The sequence below is a fragment of the Lampris incognitus genome, chromosome 16 (genome assembly GCF_029633865.1).
Source record: "Lampris incognitus isolate fLamInc1 chromosome 16, fLamInc1.hap2, whole genome shotgun sequence".
NCBI classification, from domain to species: domain Eukaryota; kingdom Metazoa; phylum Chordata; class Actinopteri; order Lampriformes; family Lampridae; genus Lampris; species Lampris incognitus.
In genome coordinates, this window is record NC_079226.1 from 611439 (window position 1) to 629250 (window position 17812).

The 17812-nt window shown below is 44.5% G+C and overlaps 1 protein-coding gene across 1 annotated transcript in view; it reads left to right on the plus strand.

Annotated features, from left to right (window-relative positions):
* rcor1 (REST corepressor 1) overlaps positions 1-17812 on the plus strand; it is a 93698-nt gene that overhangs the window by 25626 nt on the left and 50260 nt on the right. Inside the window, exons 6-9 of the mRNA XM_056295591.1 lie at positions 506-624; positions 3949-4027; positions 4142-4192; positions 7369-7569. Coding sequence (XP_056151566.1) covers positions 506-624; positions 3949-4027; positions 4142-4192; positions 7369-7569 — 450 coding nt within the window. The remainder of the gene's footprint in view (positions 1-505; positions 625-3948; positions 4028-4141; positions 4193-7368; positions 7570-17812) is intronic.

A 17812-nucleotide genomic window follows, 5' to 3' on the forward strand; every position in this document is an offset into this window, starting at 1 on the left:
TGACAGGGAGAAAATTAGGAAGAGAGCTCAGGGAGACCAACAAAGGAGGCTCTCTCTCGCCACACGGACAACATGCAATGATGTTGCATTTACACAGTTTACACAATACAACATTGAAAGAGGGTAACGCAATTACATGGATTCATAAGATATATAAAAGGAAAGAATATAAAAAGAAAAAAAAGATAGTTTTATTGTGTGAAATGTGCTGGTAGAAACATGTCACATGTTCACACAACTTGTTAAGCGTTGTTCCTTATAATGTGTGACTGAAATAAAGCAGTCATCCATACGAAAGAGTGGTGTGCTGGAAGAACAGGTTGTCCGTGGTCCCAGCATCCACATCAGTAAGAGGACAAGTCACATGCTGCTGTGCAGGACAGCCACACACTGAACTGCAAGAAGAGCAAACTCACAAGAAAGTATGTGTTACATGAGGTATGCATGTTTTGAAAAGCTGTGTACTGTGTGTGATGTGTGTGTGATGTATGCATTGTGCGAGTAGTTACCAGACAAATCGATGGCCAGCCTGGTGCGGTTCTACTATTCCTGGAAGAAGACGCGCAGTAAAACAAGCCTGATGGACCGCCATGCTCGCAAACACAAGAGGGACCGAGAGGAGAGGTGAGTCCAGACTGCTCACCGTCACCCCACATCATGTCTACTCACCTTCACCACAGCTGTACATCATGTCTACTCACCTTTACCACATCATGTCCACTCACCTTTACCACAGCTGTACATCATGTTTACTCACCTTTACCACATCATGTCCACTCACCTTCACCACAGCTGTACATCATGTCCACTCACCTTCACCACATCATGTTTATTCACCTTCACCACATCATGTCCACTCACCTTCACCACAGCTGTACATCATGTCTACTCACCTTCACCACATCATGTCAACTCACCTTCGCCACATCATGTCCACTCACCTTCACTACATCATGTCTACTCACCTTCACCATATCATGTCCACTCACCTTCACCACAGCTGTATACCATGTCCACTCACCTTCACCATAGCTGTACATCATGTCTACTCACCTTCATCACATCATGTCTACTCACCTTCATCACATCATGTCTACTCACCTTCACCACATCATGTTTATTCACCTTCACCACATCATGTCCACTCACCTTCACTACATCATGTCTACTCACCTTCACCACATCATGTCCACTCACCTTCACTACATCATGTCTACTCACCTTCACCACATCATGTCCACTCACCTTCACCACAGCTGTACATCATTTCTACTCACCTTCACCACATCATGTCAACTCACCTTCACCACATCATGTCCACTCACCTTCACTACATCATGTCTACTCACCTTCACCACATCATGTCCACTCACCTTCACCACAGCTGTACATCATTTCTACTCACCTTCACCACATCATGTCAACTCACCTTCACCACATCATGTCCACTCACCTTCACTACATCATGTCTACTCACCTTCACCACATCATGTCCACTCACCTTCACCACAGCTGTACATCATTTCCACTCACCTTCACCACATCATGTCAACTCACCTTCGCCACATCATGTCCACTCACCTTCACTACATCATGTCTACTCACCTTCACCATATCATGTCCACTCACCTTCACCACAGCTGTACACCATGTCCACTCACCTTCACCATAGCTGTACATCATGTCTACTCACCTTCATCACATCATGTCCACCGAACTTAAGCAAATCATGTCCACTCACCTTCACCACATCATGTCTACTCACCTTCAGCACAGCTCTACATCGTGTCTACTCACCTTAACATCATGTCCACTCACCTTCACCACATCATGTCCACTCACCTTCACCACAGTTTTACATCATGTCTACTCACCTTCACCACATCATGTCCATTCACCTTCACCACAGCTGTACATCATGTCTACTCACCTTCATCACATCATGTCCACTCACCTTCACCACATCATGTCTACTCAGCTTCACCACATCATGTCTACTCACCTTCACCACGTCATTTCTATTCACCTTCACCACATCATGTCCATACACCTTCACCACAGCTGTACATCATGTCCACTCACCTTCACCACATCATGTCCACTCACCTTCACCACAGCTGTACATCATGTCCACTCACCTTCACCACAGCTGTACATCATGTCTACTCACCTTCACCACAGCTGTACATCATGTCCACTCACCTTCACCACATCATGTCCACTCACCTTCACCACAGCTGTACGTCACGTCTACTCACCTTCACCACAGCTGTACATCATGTCCATACACCTTCACCACAGCTGTACATCATGTCTACTCACCTTCACCACAGCTGTACATCATGTCCACTCACCTTCACCACAGCTGTACATCATGTCCACTCACCTTCACCACAGCTGTACATCATGTCCACTCACCTTCACCACAGCTGTACATCATGTCTACTCACCTTCACCACAGCTGTACATCATGTCCACTCACCTTCACCACATCATGTCCACTCACCTTCACCACAGCTGTACGTCACGTCTACTCACCTTCACCACAGCTGTACATCATGTCCATACACCTTCACCACAGCTGTACATCATGTCCACTCACCTTCACCACAGCTGTACATCATGTCCACTCACCTTCACCACAGCTGTACATCATGTCTACTCACCTTCACCACAGCTGTACATCATGTCCACTCACCTTCACCACATCATGTCCACTCACCTTCACCACAGCTGTACGTCACGTCTACTCACCTTCACCACAACTGTACGTCATGTCCACTCACCTTCACCAAATCATATCCACTCACCTTCACCAGAACTTTACATCATGTCTACTCACCTTCACCACAGCTGTACATCATGTCCACTCACCTTCACCCCATCATGTCCATTCACCTTCACCACAGCTGTACGTCATGTCCACTCACCTTCACCACATCATGTCCATTCACCTTAACCACAGCTGTGCATCATGTCTATTCACCTTCACCACAGCTGTACATCATGTCCACTCACCTTCACCACATCATGTCCATTCACCTTAACCACAGTTGTGCATCATGTCTACTCACCTTCACCACAGTTGTACATAATGTCCACTCACTTTCACCACAGCTGTACATCATGTCCACTCACCTTCACCACAGCTTAACATCATGTCCACTCACCTTCACCACAGCTGTACATCATGTCTACTCACCTTCACCACAGCTGTACATCATGTCCACTCACCTTCACTACATCATGTCCAGTCATCTTCACCACAGCTGTACATCATGTCTACTCACCTTCACAACAGCTGTACATCATGTCTATTCACCTTCACCACAGCTGTACATCATGTCCACTCACCTTCACTACATCATCTCCAGTCATCTTCACCACAGCTGTACATCATGTCTACTCACCTTCACCACAGCTGTACATCATGTCTACTCACCTTCACCACAGCTGTAAATCATGTCCACTCAACTTCACCACATCATATCTACTCACCTTCACCACAGCTGCACATCATGTCCACTCACCTTCACCACATCATGTCCAGTCACCTTCACCACAGCTGTAAATCATGTCTACTCACCTTCACCACAGCTGTACATCATTTCTGCTCACGTTCACCACAGCTGTACATCATGTCCACTCATCTTCACCACAGCTGTACATCACGTCTACTCACCTTCACCACAGCTGTACATCATGTCAACTCACCTTCACCACAGGTCTACATCATGTCCACGCATCGTACATCATGTCCACTCACTGAGAGAAGACAAGAGGCACAGATTTAAAACAAAATCCTTCAAAGTGAATGTGGATGAAGATTAGTTGGACTGATGTGGGATCTGTGTGTGTGTGTGTGTGTGTGTGTGTGTGTGTGTGTGTGTGTGTGTGTGTGTGTGTGTGTGTGTGTGTGTGTGTGTGTGTGTGTGTATCTGTTTGTAGTGAGGAAGAGGTGGAGGACAGTAATGGACATTCTCCCAGTGACACGGAATATGAAGCAAACACTCAGGACAAGAAGGAGGTAACCAGTGTCACACTGGTGACTGACACAAACACACTGACCCACAGTCTAGCAGAATGATTACAGACACACCATTAGACTGACACACATGGACCATGTTGTCTTGTGTTTCAGATGGGAGCAGTATCAGGGAGGTCGGAGATCAAACCAGCTGTTGGACAGAAGGTAACGTGTGGAACATTCTTTATGAAAACATCTGTTTCTCCAGCAACATCTGTTCAGGGTCTCCAGCAGGATCATGGGTAGCAGGGGCATGACATGAGATGCAAAGCCAGCCAATCAAGTTGTGGAAAACATAACAATATGAAGCACAGATTTATCACACAACTTAAACACACTTATATCAGCATGTCTTCTTTCTTCATGTTCAAGGTACAATACAACTGATCATTTGTTGTTATTATTATTATTATTATTATTGTTATTATTATTATCAATTTGAAATTTAAATTTAAAAACTTTTTTGAATAAATTAGTGCTGCTTTTGGATTTCAGAGTTGACAAGCTATAGCCAACCTTGTGACGATCGAGGTTATTTTGTCCATGAGTGCAAAGCTCCTTTACAAAGAGTCTATTTACATTTATTGAGAGAAACGTTTCATCACTCATCTAACTGACATCTTCAGTCTCACCTGACTGCAGGTGTCCCCACCCTTATAAACAATACAGTGGTATAACAACCCAAACCAACGACCAGTTTCATATGCAAATTACTATGACCATTAACTAGAGTTACAATGGCCATGAGTACTATTCACTGAGGATTGGGGAACAGTTGCAATCACAGCATTGTAAGATGGTGACAGATGTACTCTTAGCACCCCCCTCAGTTCAGGGATGGTTGTTCCCTCTTCACATAGATGGCCTCTTTGACACCCTGTTCAAACCAGCGTTCCTCCCGATCAAGGATGTGCACATCCTCATCCCTGAAAGAGTGGCCACTGGTCTGTAGATGGTGGAGACTGTGGAGTCCTGGTCTGACATGTTAGCTCTCCTGTGTTGTGCCAGCGTCTGTTTAGTTTCCCCGATGTACAAGTCACAGCAATCCTCCTGGCACTTAACAGCTACACTATATTGCTTTGTTTGTGCTGGGGGACCCGATCCTTGAGGTGGACCAACTTCTGGCACAGTGTGTTTTGGGGTTTGAAAGCAACTGAGACATGGTGGTTGGAAAATATACATCTCGGCTTTTCCGACACTCCCGCCACATACGGAATCACCACTAGTTTATACTTAGACAGCTGTGGTCCTTCTCCTCTCTTTGATCGGCTGGTGCACTGTTTGGGCATTTTCTGGTTTGACAGACACCCAGTTAGGTTAACCACACTTAACCAGGGCCTGTTTAATGTGGGATTTCTCCCCTTCCCCGGCTGCTGTGTCGGTTGGGACGTTGTCAGCTCGGTGGTCCAGCATCCTGATGACACCTAGTTTGTGCTCCAGTGGATGATGAGAGTCAAACCTTAAGTACTGATCAGTATGTGTTGGTTTACAGTAAACACCAACAATCAAATGTTCCCCATCACCAGTTGTAATTTCACAGTGTAAGAAGACTAACCTGTCATGTTCCACATCCTCCCTGGTGAACTTGATGTGGTGTCCACAGAGTTAGTTAATGTGGTCGGTGAAATGTGCTGCATCCTGAGATGGAATTTTAACCCAGGTGTCGTCCACAAATCTGAACCAATGGCTAGGTGGTGTCCCTGGATAGAACATCAGAGCCTCTTTTCCACTTCGTCCATGTACAAGTTGGCCACTACAGGTGAGACTGGGGAACCCATAGTGCCCCCATTCCTCTGCCTATAGTACTGGCCCCTGTATGTGAAGTATGTGGACTGAAGGCACAGCTTCAGGAGCAGACACACTTGGTCAGTGTGTCTGAAGACGTCACTTAGATGAGCCATGGACATCTACAGCTCTGACAAATTCTGAGTCTCATCACCAGCCAGTCAGACTGGCTTCGTTTAGTCAGAAAGGCACGAACTGAGGAAGCCTCTTGGATGAGAGGCGAAACGTCTTCACGGATATATACCAAGTCCAGTTGTACTTGATTCAGCTCCTTTGGATAACCATGACCTGGATGAATGAGAACATTCACAGACACTTAGATGAGTGATGAAATGTATCTGTCAATAAATGTTGCATCCAGATGAACTGATCAACTTTCTGTGGGTTCCTTAGCTGGATTATGGAGCATGCATGAAGACATGTAGCTGGTTAACACATGAAGGAGACAGACCTGTCTCTGGGTCACATGCTATATTATCGCCATGTTATCTTTTATAAAGCTGTTTTGTCACGTGCAGCTGAATGGTCCATTGAAGAGTCCAGCCATCACAATGATGTGGTGATGACCCTTGACCTTCCAGATGTTTGGGTTACAGCAGCTGAGGAACTGCTGTCACATAGTGTAGTTTGTTCCTCATAGACCTCCCCAGCTGAACATTGAAACTTCCTCTTGAAAAAGATTGGAGTTGTTTCTTTTGCTTTTCCCAACATATCTCCATAACATCAGCTAGCATAAAGAATGCTGCGGACATAGGATGGATGAGCATAACCATTACATCATGATCATGTCTCATGTAAGGAGTGTGACAGGCCCTGGCACATGCCATCTCACCTTCTGGAGACCAGTTAACAAGCCCGAATAACAACCTGCACAAGTTAAAGACAGTGCTGCGCTAATAGCCTACTACTACTGTACTTATCTCTAGTATACGTTCTCCTGTCTGTAGGTCTCTCTGTCTATCTATATTAATGTTTCTGTCTATCTATCTGTCTGTATGTCTCACTATCTATCGACATTGTGTCTATCTATCTATCTGTCTGTCTACATTAATTTGTCTGTCTATCTGTCTGTCTGTAGGTCTCTGTCTGTCTACATTAATGTGTCTGTCTGTCTATATGTCTGTAGGTCTCTGTCTGTTTACATTAGTTTGTCTATCTATATGTCTGTAGGTCTCTCTGCCTACATTAATGTGTCTGTCTGTCTATATGTCTGTAGGTCTCTCTGTCTGTCTACATTAGTTTGTCTATCTATATGTCTGTAGGTCTCTCTGCCTACATTAATGTGTCTGTCTGTCTATATGTCTGTAGGTCTCTCTGTCTACATTAATGTGTCTGTCTATCTATCTATCTGTCTGTAGGTCTCTCTGTCTGTCTACATTAATGTGTCTGTCTATCTATCTGTCTGTAGGCCTCTGTGTCTGTCATTATGTCTCTGGTAAAGTTGGTTTTCACATTATTTGCTACAGCTGATCTTACCGATGGGTTGATTGGTTGGTGACACTAAGAGGATATGTCTGTTCTAGCTGTGATGATCATGTCACATCTCCCCCATCCAGCCCAGTGCAGCAGAGAAACCATCCCATGTGAAGAGGGAGCCTCAGAGTTTGTCAGGCAAAAACCTCCATCGTGCCAAGAAGAAGCCCCCCAAAGGCATGCACCTGAGCCAAGGAGACGTGGCCGCCATGTCCTCTAGTGGCCCTGCAGCCCAGGGGGTCATACGACAGCTAGACACCGAACTGGTCACCATCAAGAGACAGGTAGTTCTGTGTATGTGTGTGTGTGTGTGTGTGTGTGTGTGTTTACACTACCTTCACACTGCAGGCGTTCATGCTCAGTCATTCTTTGTTTCCTTGTTCTTGATCAGTTGTGAAAGTGACTCATATGTGATGTGTGTCAGAACAGATGTGTACCCTGAAACCACTTGTATGTTCAAACACAGGAAATCCTGTGACCATGTCCAGACATTCCACTAGCATCCTTTTCCTACACTGATCGATTGTGATGTGTGCCCTCAAGTTTGCTGAGTAGAAATATTCCTCCAAATACGTATAAACTCACTGACTTCATTGTGTTTCTACTGACCTCCATCTGTTGCTGGTCTGGTCATTGACCTCTCCATAAAGTCCACCAGCACAGACTGATGAGGACAGTGGTCTGTGTCATGGGCATTGAAATGAAATCCAGATGAATACAGATTGAACCATTCAGACTGGGTTGCATAGTAATCAGACTGTAATGTGGGATGGGGAAGACGACCTGCTCTGAGAAACCAAAAGAAAATGGAGTCTGGTTTCAGCTGAGCCAGGGATGTTACCAGTATGGCTGATCAGAGCTCATAGTCAGCTTCCACACAAAGGTCAAGCACGAATCCAAATGAAAATTGATAACCTGGTGTCCGGGTAGTGTGGCGGTCTATTTCGTTGCCTACCAACATGGGGATCACTGGTTCGAGTCCCCATGTTACCTCCGGCTTGGTCGAGTATCCCTACAGACACAATTCCCCCCGTTCATATGTCCTGTTCGTGTATAATGTGATGCCATGTCCGTTCATATGTCCCGTTCATATATAATGTGATGCCGTGTCCCATTCATATATAATGTGATGCCGTGTCCCGTTCATATATAATGTGATGCCGTGTCCCGTTCATATATAATGTGATGCCGTGTCCCATTCATATATAATGTGATGCCATGTCCCGTTCATATATAATGTGATGCCATGTCCCATTCATATATAATGTGATGCCATGTCCTGTTCATATATAATATGATGCCGTGTCCCGTTCATATATAATGTGATGCCAAGTCCCGTTCATATGTCCCGTTCATATATAATTTGATGCCAAGTCCCGTTCATATGTCCCGTTCATATATCATGTGATGCCGTGTCCCGTTCATATATAATATGAAGCCGTGTCCCATTCATATATAATATGATGCCGTGTCCCGTTCATATATAATATGAAGCCGTGTCCCGTTCATATATAATATGAAGCCGTGTCCCGTTCATATATAATATGAAGCCGTGTCCTGTTCATATATAATATGAAGCCGTGTCCCGTTCATATATAATATGAAGCCGTGTCCCGTTCATATATAATGTGATGCCGTGTCCCGTTCATATATAATATGAAGCCGTGTCCCGTTCATATATAATATGAAGCCGTGTCCCGTTCATATATAATATGAAGCCGTGTCCCGTTCATATATAATGTGATGCCGTGTCCTGTTCATATATAATATGATGCCGTGTCCCGTTCGTATATAATTTGATGCCGTGTCCCGTTCGTATATAATTTGATGCCGTGTCCCGTTCGTATATAATTTGATGCCGTGTCCCGTTTATATATAATGTGATGCCGTGTCCCGTTCGTATATAATGTGATGCCGTATCCCATTCATATATAATGTGATGCTGTGTCCCACTCATATATAATGTGATGCCGTGTCCCATTTGTATATAATATGATGCCGTGTCTCGTCCATATATAATGTGATGCCGTGTCCCGTTCAAATATAATGTGATGCCATGTCCCGTTCATTTATAATGTGATGCGATGCCGTGTCCCGTTCATATACTATAATGTGTTGCCGTGTCCTGTTCCTATATAATGTGATGCCATGTCCCGTTCCTATATAATGTGATGCGATGCCGTGTCCCGTTCATATAATATGATGCCGTGTCCCGTTCATATAATATGATGCCGTATCCCGTTCATATATAATGTGATGCCATGTCCCGTTCAAATATAATGTGATGCCGTGTCCCGTTCATATATAATGTGTTGCCGTGTCCCGTTCATATATAATATGATGCCGTGTCCCGTTCATATATAATGTGATGCCATGTCCCATTTGTATATAATGTGATGCCGTGTCCCATTCATATATAATGTGATGCCGTGTCCCGTTCATATATAATGTGTTGCCGTGTCCCGTTCATATATAATGTGATGCCGTGTCCCGTTCCTATATAATATGATGCCGTGTCCCGTTCGTATATAATGTGATGCCGTGTCTCGTTCATATATAATGTGATGCCGTGTCCCGTTCATATATAATATGATGCCGTGTCCCGTTCGTATATAATGTGATGCCGTGTCTCGTTCGTATATAATGTGATGCCGTGTCCCATTCATATATAATGTGATGCCATGTCCCGTTCGTATATAATGTGATGCCGTGTCTCGTTCATATATAATGTGATGCCGTGTCCCGTTCATATATAATGTGATGCCGTGTCTCGTTCATATATAATGTGATGCCGTGTCTCGTTCATATATAATGTGATGCCGTGTCCCGTTCATATATAATGTGATGCCGTGTCCCGTTCATATAATATGATGCCGTGTCCTGTTCATATATAATGTGATGCCGTGTCCTGTTCCTATATAATACGATGCCATGTCCCGTTCCTATATAATACGATGCCATGTCCCGTTCATATATAATGTGATGTGATGCCGTGTCTCGTTCATATATAATGTGATGCCGTGTCCCGTCATATATAATGTGATGCCGTGTCCCGTTCATATATAATATGATGCCGTGTCCCGTTCCTATATAATACGATGCCATGTCCCGTTCCTATATAATACGATGCCATGTCCCGTTCATATATAATGTGATGCCGTGTCCCGTTCCTATATAATGTGATGCCGTGTCTCGTTCATATATAATGTGATGCCGTGTCTCGTTCATATATAATGTGATGCCGTGTCCCGTTCATATATAATGTGATGCCGTGTCCCGTTCATATATAATATGATGCCGTGTCCCGTTCCTATATAATACGATGCCATGTCCCGTTCCTATATAATACGATGCCATGTCCCGTTCATATATAATGTGATGCCGTGTCTCGTTCATATATAATGTGTTGCCGTGTCCCGTTCCTATATAATATGATGCCATGTCCCGTTCATATATAATATGATGCCGTGTCCTGTTCATATATAATGTGATGCCGTGTCCCGTTCATATAATATGATGCCGTGTCCTGTTCATATATAATGTGATGCCGTGTCCCGTTCCTATATAATACGATGCCATGTCCCGTTCCTATATAATACGATGCCATGTCCCGTTCATATATAATGTGATGCGATGCCGTGTCCCGTTCCTATATAATGTGATGCCGTGTCCCGTTCATATATAATGTGATGCCGTGTCCCGTTCATATATAATATGATGCCGTGTCCCGTTCCTATATAATACGATGCCATGTCCCATTCCTATATAATACGATGCCATGTCCCGTTCATATATAATGTGATGCGATGCCGTGTCCCGTTCCTATATAATGTGATGCCGTGTCCCGTTCATATATAATGTGTTGCCGTGTCCCGTTCATATATAATGTGTTGCCGTGTCCCGTTCATATATAATGTGTTGCCGTGTCCCGTTCATATATAATATGATGCCGTGTCCCGTTCATATATAATGTGATGCCGTGTCCCGTTCCTATATAATACGATGCCGTGTGCCGTTCCTATATAATACGATGCCATGTCCCGTTCGTATACAATGTGATGCCGTGTCCCGTTCTTATATAATGTGATGCGATGCCGTGTCCCGTTCATATATAATGTGATGTCGTGTCCCGTTCCTATATAATGTGATGCCGTGTCTCATTCATATATAATTTGATGCCGTCTCCCGTTCATATATAATGTGATGCCGTGTCTCATTCATATATAATGTGATGCCGTCTCCCGTTCATATATAATGTGATGCCGTGTCCCGTTCATATATAATGTGATGCCGTGTCCCGTTCATATATAATGCGATGCCGTGTCCCGTTCATATATAATGCGATGCCGTGTCCCGTTCATATATAATGCGATGCCGTGTCCCGTTCATATATAATGCGATGCCGTGTCCCGTTCATATATAATGCGATGCCGTGTCCCGTTCATATATAATACGATGCCGTGTCCCGTTCATATATAATGTGTTGCCGTGTCCCGTTCATATATAATATGATGCCGTGTCCCGTTCATATAATATGATGCTGTGTCCCGTTCCTATATAATGTGATGCCGTGTCCCGATCATATATAATATGATGCCGTGTCCCGTTCATATATAATATGATGCCGTGTCCCGTTCATATATAATGTGATGCCGTGTCCTGTTCATATATAATGTGATGCCGTGTCCTGTTCATATATAATTTGATGCCGTGTCCTGTTCATATATAATGTGATGCCGTGTCCCGTTCATATATAATGTGATGCCGTGTCCTGTTCATATATAATGTGATGCCGTGTCCTGTTCATATATAATGTGATGCCGTGTCCTGTTCATATATAATGTGATGCCGTGTCCCGTTCATATATAATGTAATGCCGTGTCCCGTTCATATATAATGTGTTGCCGTGTCCCGTTCATATATAATGTGATGCCATGTTCTGGTCATATACAATGTGATGCCATAGCAGAGTCAGCATTCTGTGTGTCGACAGCATGATGTTTTGCATCTCGGTCTTTTTGTTCATCCTATATAGAAACAACTACAGGCTCTCCAGTGTACAAACCACATGTGCTGTTGCAACGTGTCTTAGTTGATATGCGCGAGATGTACTCAAGTCATGTCAGTGTTATTTATGTAGCCAATATCACAAATTTCAAATGTGCCTCAGGGGGCTTTACAGCAACACAACATCCTGTCCTTAGACCCTCGCATCAGATAAAGCACAACTCCCTAAATAAACCTTTAACGGAGAAAAAAATAGGATGAAACCTCAGTGAGAGCAACAAAGGAGGGATCTCTCTCCCAACACAGACAGATGTGCAGTGGCTGTTGTGTTTACACAATTTACACAATACAACACTGAAAGAGGGCAACAGAATTATAATGGAATTATAAGATAGATGAAGAATGTGATGAGGAGGACACCAGATGCCACTGGAACTGCCTAGGTAGGACCTGAGCCACATGAATACCATCACCATGCAGACCTGACAGACTACAGGAGCACACAGGGAGACTCACACCACACCATCCACACACGGGAGAAGACACAAGAAAACACATTAGTCACACATCGGAGTGGGAAGGATACAACACTGAAACAGGATAACAAGATTATATAGATTTATAAGATATATAAAGCATGTGATAAAGAGGATGACAAGCAGCATCCAGGGGGCAACCACCATCACCATGGAGACCTGGCAGGAGGACAGACTACAGGATGCCCATCACGTCATCCACACACGGGGGAAGAGACAGGAAAATACATCATTCAGAGAGGGAGAAAGATGTGTGAGTGAACAGTTGCAAATGTCAATAATCTATACTGTATAATCTATACTGTATAATCTATACTCTATAATCTTGTCGGCAGAACAGTGCTTGGTAAATTCATTGAGACAGAAACTGACCCGCCATACAGTACAGGTCGTAAAGTACTCAGTTTGAATTTAAAGGCAACTAACTGTTGCTTAAAGCAAAAAGACGAGGTCTTTTTCTTTTGATTATTTTATTTATTAATTTTTTTACAAGAACAAATACACGATAAACATACAGCACCCGGTATCATTATCAGAATCAACTTTATCGCCACTCTGGGCCTCTCTGATCACTGTCTGATTCATCTTATCCCAACCTATAGGCAGAAACTAAAATCTGCAAAGCTCTGAGGAAATGGACCAATGAGTCAAAACTGGAGCTCCAGGCCTGCCTCGACTGCACTGACTGGAGTGTTTCTGAGGTTGCATCTACAGACCTGGACGAACTTACTGACACTGTGACATCTTACATCAGCTTTGATGAGGACATGTTTGTGCCTACCAAAAACTTCTGTACCTTCAACAACAATAAGCCCTGGTTCTCAGCTAAACTCAGGCAGCTTCCTCAGGCCAAAGAGGAAGCCTACAGGAGTGGAGATAGGATCCGGTACAGCAAAGCCAGAAATACACTCACAAAGGAAATGAGAGTGACAAAAAGTTGCTACTCTGAAAAGCTGAAAGACAGGTTTTCTGCTAATAACCCAGCATCAGTCTGGAGAGGGTTGAAAGACATTACCAACTACAGGAGACCATCCTCCCACACTGCAGGGAACCATCATCTGGCTGATGACCTAAATGGGTTTTACTGCAGGTTTGAAAAGCAAACTTTCATACCCCTCACCCTCTCCAGCCACAACACACAACCAACTGCACTCCTTGCTAGCCACTCTCCCCTCCCCACCGAACCCCCACCCGCACTCAGGATCTGTGTTGAGGATGTGCACCAGCTTTTCCAGAGACAGAAGACCAGGGAGGCACCGGGCCCAGATGGCGTGTCACCCTCCTGTCTGAAAGTCTGTGCTGACTAGCTGGCCCCCATTTTCACTCTGATCTTCAACAGATCACTGGAGCTGTGTGAAGTCTCCTCCTGCTTCAAGAGCTCCACTATCATCCTGGTCCCCAAGAAATTTCATATCACAAGATTAAATGACTACAGGCCCATTGCTCTAATGACTGTGGTCAAGAAATCCTTTGAGAGACTGGTGCTGGTCCATCTGAAGGAAATCACAGGCCCCCTGCTCTTCCCCCTGCAGTTTGCCTACCGAGCAAATAGGTCAGTGGAGGATGCAGTCAGCATGGAATTGCACTACATCCTCCAACACCTTGACTCCCCAGGGGCACATCAAGGGTCCTGTTTGTGGATTTCAGCTCAGCATTCAACACCATCGTCCCAGATATCCTCCACTCCAAACTCACCCGGCTCACTGTACCAGCCCCCATCTGCCAGTGGATTAAAAACTTCCTGACAGACAAGAGGCAGCTGGTGAGGCTGGGGAAAATCACATCCAGCACCTGGACAATCAGCACTGGTGTCTCACCCCCACCGCCAGGGATGGGTGCTCTCCCCTCTGCTCTTCTCCCTCTACAAAAAAGACTGCATCTCAGGAGACTCGTCTGTTAAACTCCTGAAGTTTGCGGCCAAGTTTGCAACCTTCATTGGCCTGATCCAGGATTGGTGACGAGTCTTCATACAGATGGGAGGTTGATCAGCTGGCCCTCTGGTGCGGCCATAACAACCAGGAGCTGAACACACTCAAAACTGTGGAGATGATAGTGGACTTCAGCAAGAGTCCCCCAACACTGCCCCCCTCCCCCTCCATACTCAACAGCACAGTGTCTACAGTGAAAACCAACAGATTTCTGGGTTCCACAATCTCCCAGGACCTAAGGTGGGCATCCAACAATCATCAAAAAGGTCCGGCAGAGGATGTGCGTTCTGCACCAGCTCAAGAAGTTCAATCTGCCTCAGGAACTGTTGATTCAGTTCTAGACTTTAATGATCCAGTCTGTCCTCTGCACATCCATCACTGTCTGGTTTGGTTTGGCCACCAAACAGGAAAGGTACAGACTACAACAGACAGTTAGGTCTGCAGAGAAAATCATTGGTGCCAACCTGCCCTCCACTCAGGACTTATACATCTCCAGACTCAGGAAACAGACAGGCAACATCACTGCAGACCCATCACACCCTGGTCACAACCTGTTCCAACCCCCCCCCCTTTGGTAGGCGCTACAGAGCATTGTACCCCAAAACAACCAGATATAAAAACAGTTTATTTCTGCGGACTGTCATTCAAATGAATGTTTAACATTGTCAATAAATGATAATAATAATAATAATAATACCCAACCATGTTGTACAAACTGTACTGTACATGTTGTATATACTGTACTGTACATGTTGTATATACTATACTGTACATTGAACATATACTGGTACACTATGTCATGTACATCTACCTCAGGCATGTATGTAAGCAACCTGCTAACATCTGTTTCAGCATATTTGATATATTCTCTGCACCACTGCACTTTATCACCTCTTATTTCTCCTGTATAAGTCAATCCTTGTGTATATATGTGAAGATTGTTGTGCTGTAGTGTTGTTATTCTGTTAAGTACACTGAGAGAGCCACGACACCAGAGTCACATTCCATGTATGTGCAAACCTACATGGCCAATAAATATGGTTCTGATTCTGATTATTGGCCAAGTGTGTCTATTCACATGAGGAATTTGACAGCTTCTAGCACTTGCATACATCACTCAAAAAAAATGATAGAAGAAATTAATGGAACAACAAACAGTACAGGAGGCTAACTGTATTGCCCATACACTATACCATATACCAATACCACAACTCCACAACCCATCATGCCCATATACAATGCTATATACTCACATTATATTACACTACATTATCATATATACCAAAAGTTTAAGAAATGAAAACGGATGATCCGCTGTGGCGACCCCTAACGGGAGCAGCCGAAAGTAGTAGTAGTAGATCATATATACCAAAAGTACACACTATATATTCACCGGCCATCCACCACACATTTACATACTATATTAGAAACCTATGTTAGATGAGAGATGCAGCGTAAAGCAAAGAGAGAGGTGGCAAAGGCAAAGGAAAAGGCGTATGGTGAGTTGTATGACAGGTTAGACACTAAGGAAGGAGAAAAGGACTTGTACCGATTGGCTAGACAGAGGGACCAAGCTGCAAAGGATGTGCAGCAAGTTAGGGCGATCAAGGATAGAGATGGAAATGTGCTGACAAGCGAGGAGAGTGTGCTAAGAAGGTGGAAGGAATACTTTGAGGGGCTGATGAATGAAGAAAATGAGAGAGAGAGAAGGTTGGCTGATGTAGGGATAGTGAATCAGGAAGTTCAGCGGATTAGCAAGGAGGAAGTGAGGGCAGCTATGAAGAGGATGAAGAGTGGAAAGGCAGTTGGTCCTGATGACATACCTGTGGAGGCATGGAGATGTTTAGGAGAGATGGCAGTGGAGTTTTTAACTAGATTGTTTAACACAATCCTGGAAAGTGAGAGGATGCCTGAGGAGTGGAGAAGAAGCATACTGGTACCGATTTTCAAGAACAAGGGTGATGTGCAGAACTGTAACAACTACAGAGGTATAAAGTTGATCAGCCACAGCATGAAGATATGGGAAAGAGTAATAGAAGCTAGGTTAAGAGGAGAGGTGATGATCAGCGAGCAGCAGTATGGTTTCATGCCATGAAAGAGCACCACAGATGTGATGTTTGCTTTGAGAATGTTGATTGAGAAGTATAGAGAAGGCCAGAAAGAGTTGCATTGTGTCTTTGTAGATTTAGAGAAAGCACACGACAGGGTGCTGAGAGAGAAGGTGTGGTATTGTATGAGGAAGTCAGGAGTTGCAGAGAAGTATGTAGGAGTGGTGCAGGATATGTATGAGGGAAGTGTGACAGTGGTGAGGTGTGCGGTTGGAATGACAGATGGGTTCAAGGTGGAGGTAGGATTACATCAAGGATCGGCTCTGAGCCCTTTCTTGTTTGCAATGGTGATGGACAGGCTGACGGACAAGATCAGGCAGGAGTCTCCATGGACGATGATGTTCGCGGATGACATTGTGATCTGTAGCGAGAGTAGGGTGCAGGTTGAGGAGAGCCTGGAGAGGTGGAGGTATGCACTGGAGAGAAGAGGAATGAAAGTCAGTAGGAGCAAGACGGAATACATATGCGTGAATGAGAGGGAGGACAGTGGAATGGTGAGGATGCAAGGAGTGGAGGTGATGAAGGCATTTGAGTTTAAATACTTGGGGTCAACTGTCCAAAGTAACGGGGAGTGCAGTAGAGAGGTGAAGAAGAGACTGCAGGCAGGATGGAGTGGGTGGAGAAGTGTGTCAGGAGTGATTTGCAACAGAAGGGTACCAGCAAGAGTTAAAGGGAAAGTTTACAAGATGGTTGTGAGACCAGCTATGTTATATGGTTTGGAGAAAGTGGCACTGACGAAAAGACAGGAGGAGGAGCTGGAGGTGGCAGAGTTGAAGATGCTAAGATTTTCACTGGGAGTAACGAAGAAGGACAGGATTAGGAGCGATTATATTAGAGGGACCGCTCAGGTTGGACGGTTTGGAGACAAAGCAAGAGAGGCAAGATTGAGATGGCTTGGACATGTGTGGAGGAGAGATGCTGAGTATATTGGGAGAAGGATGCTAAATA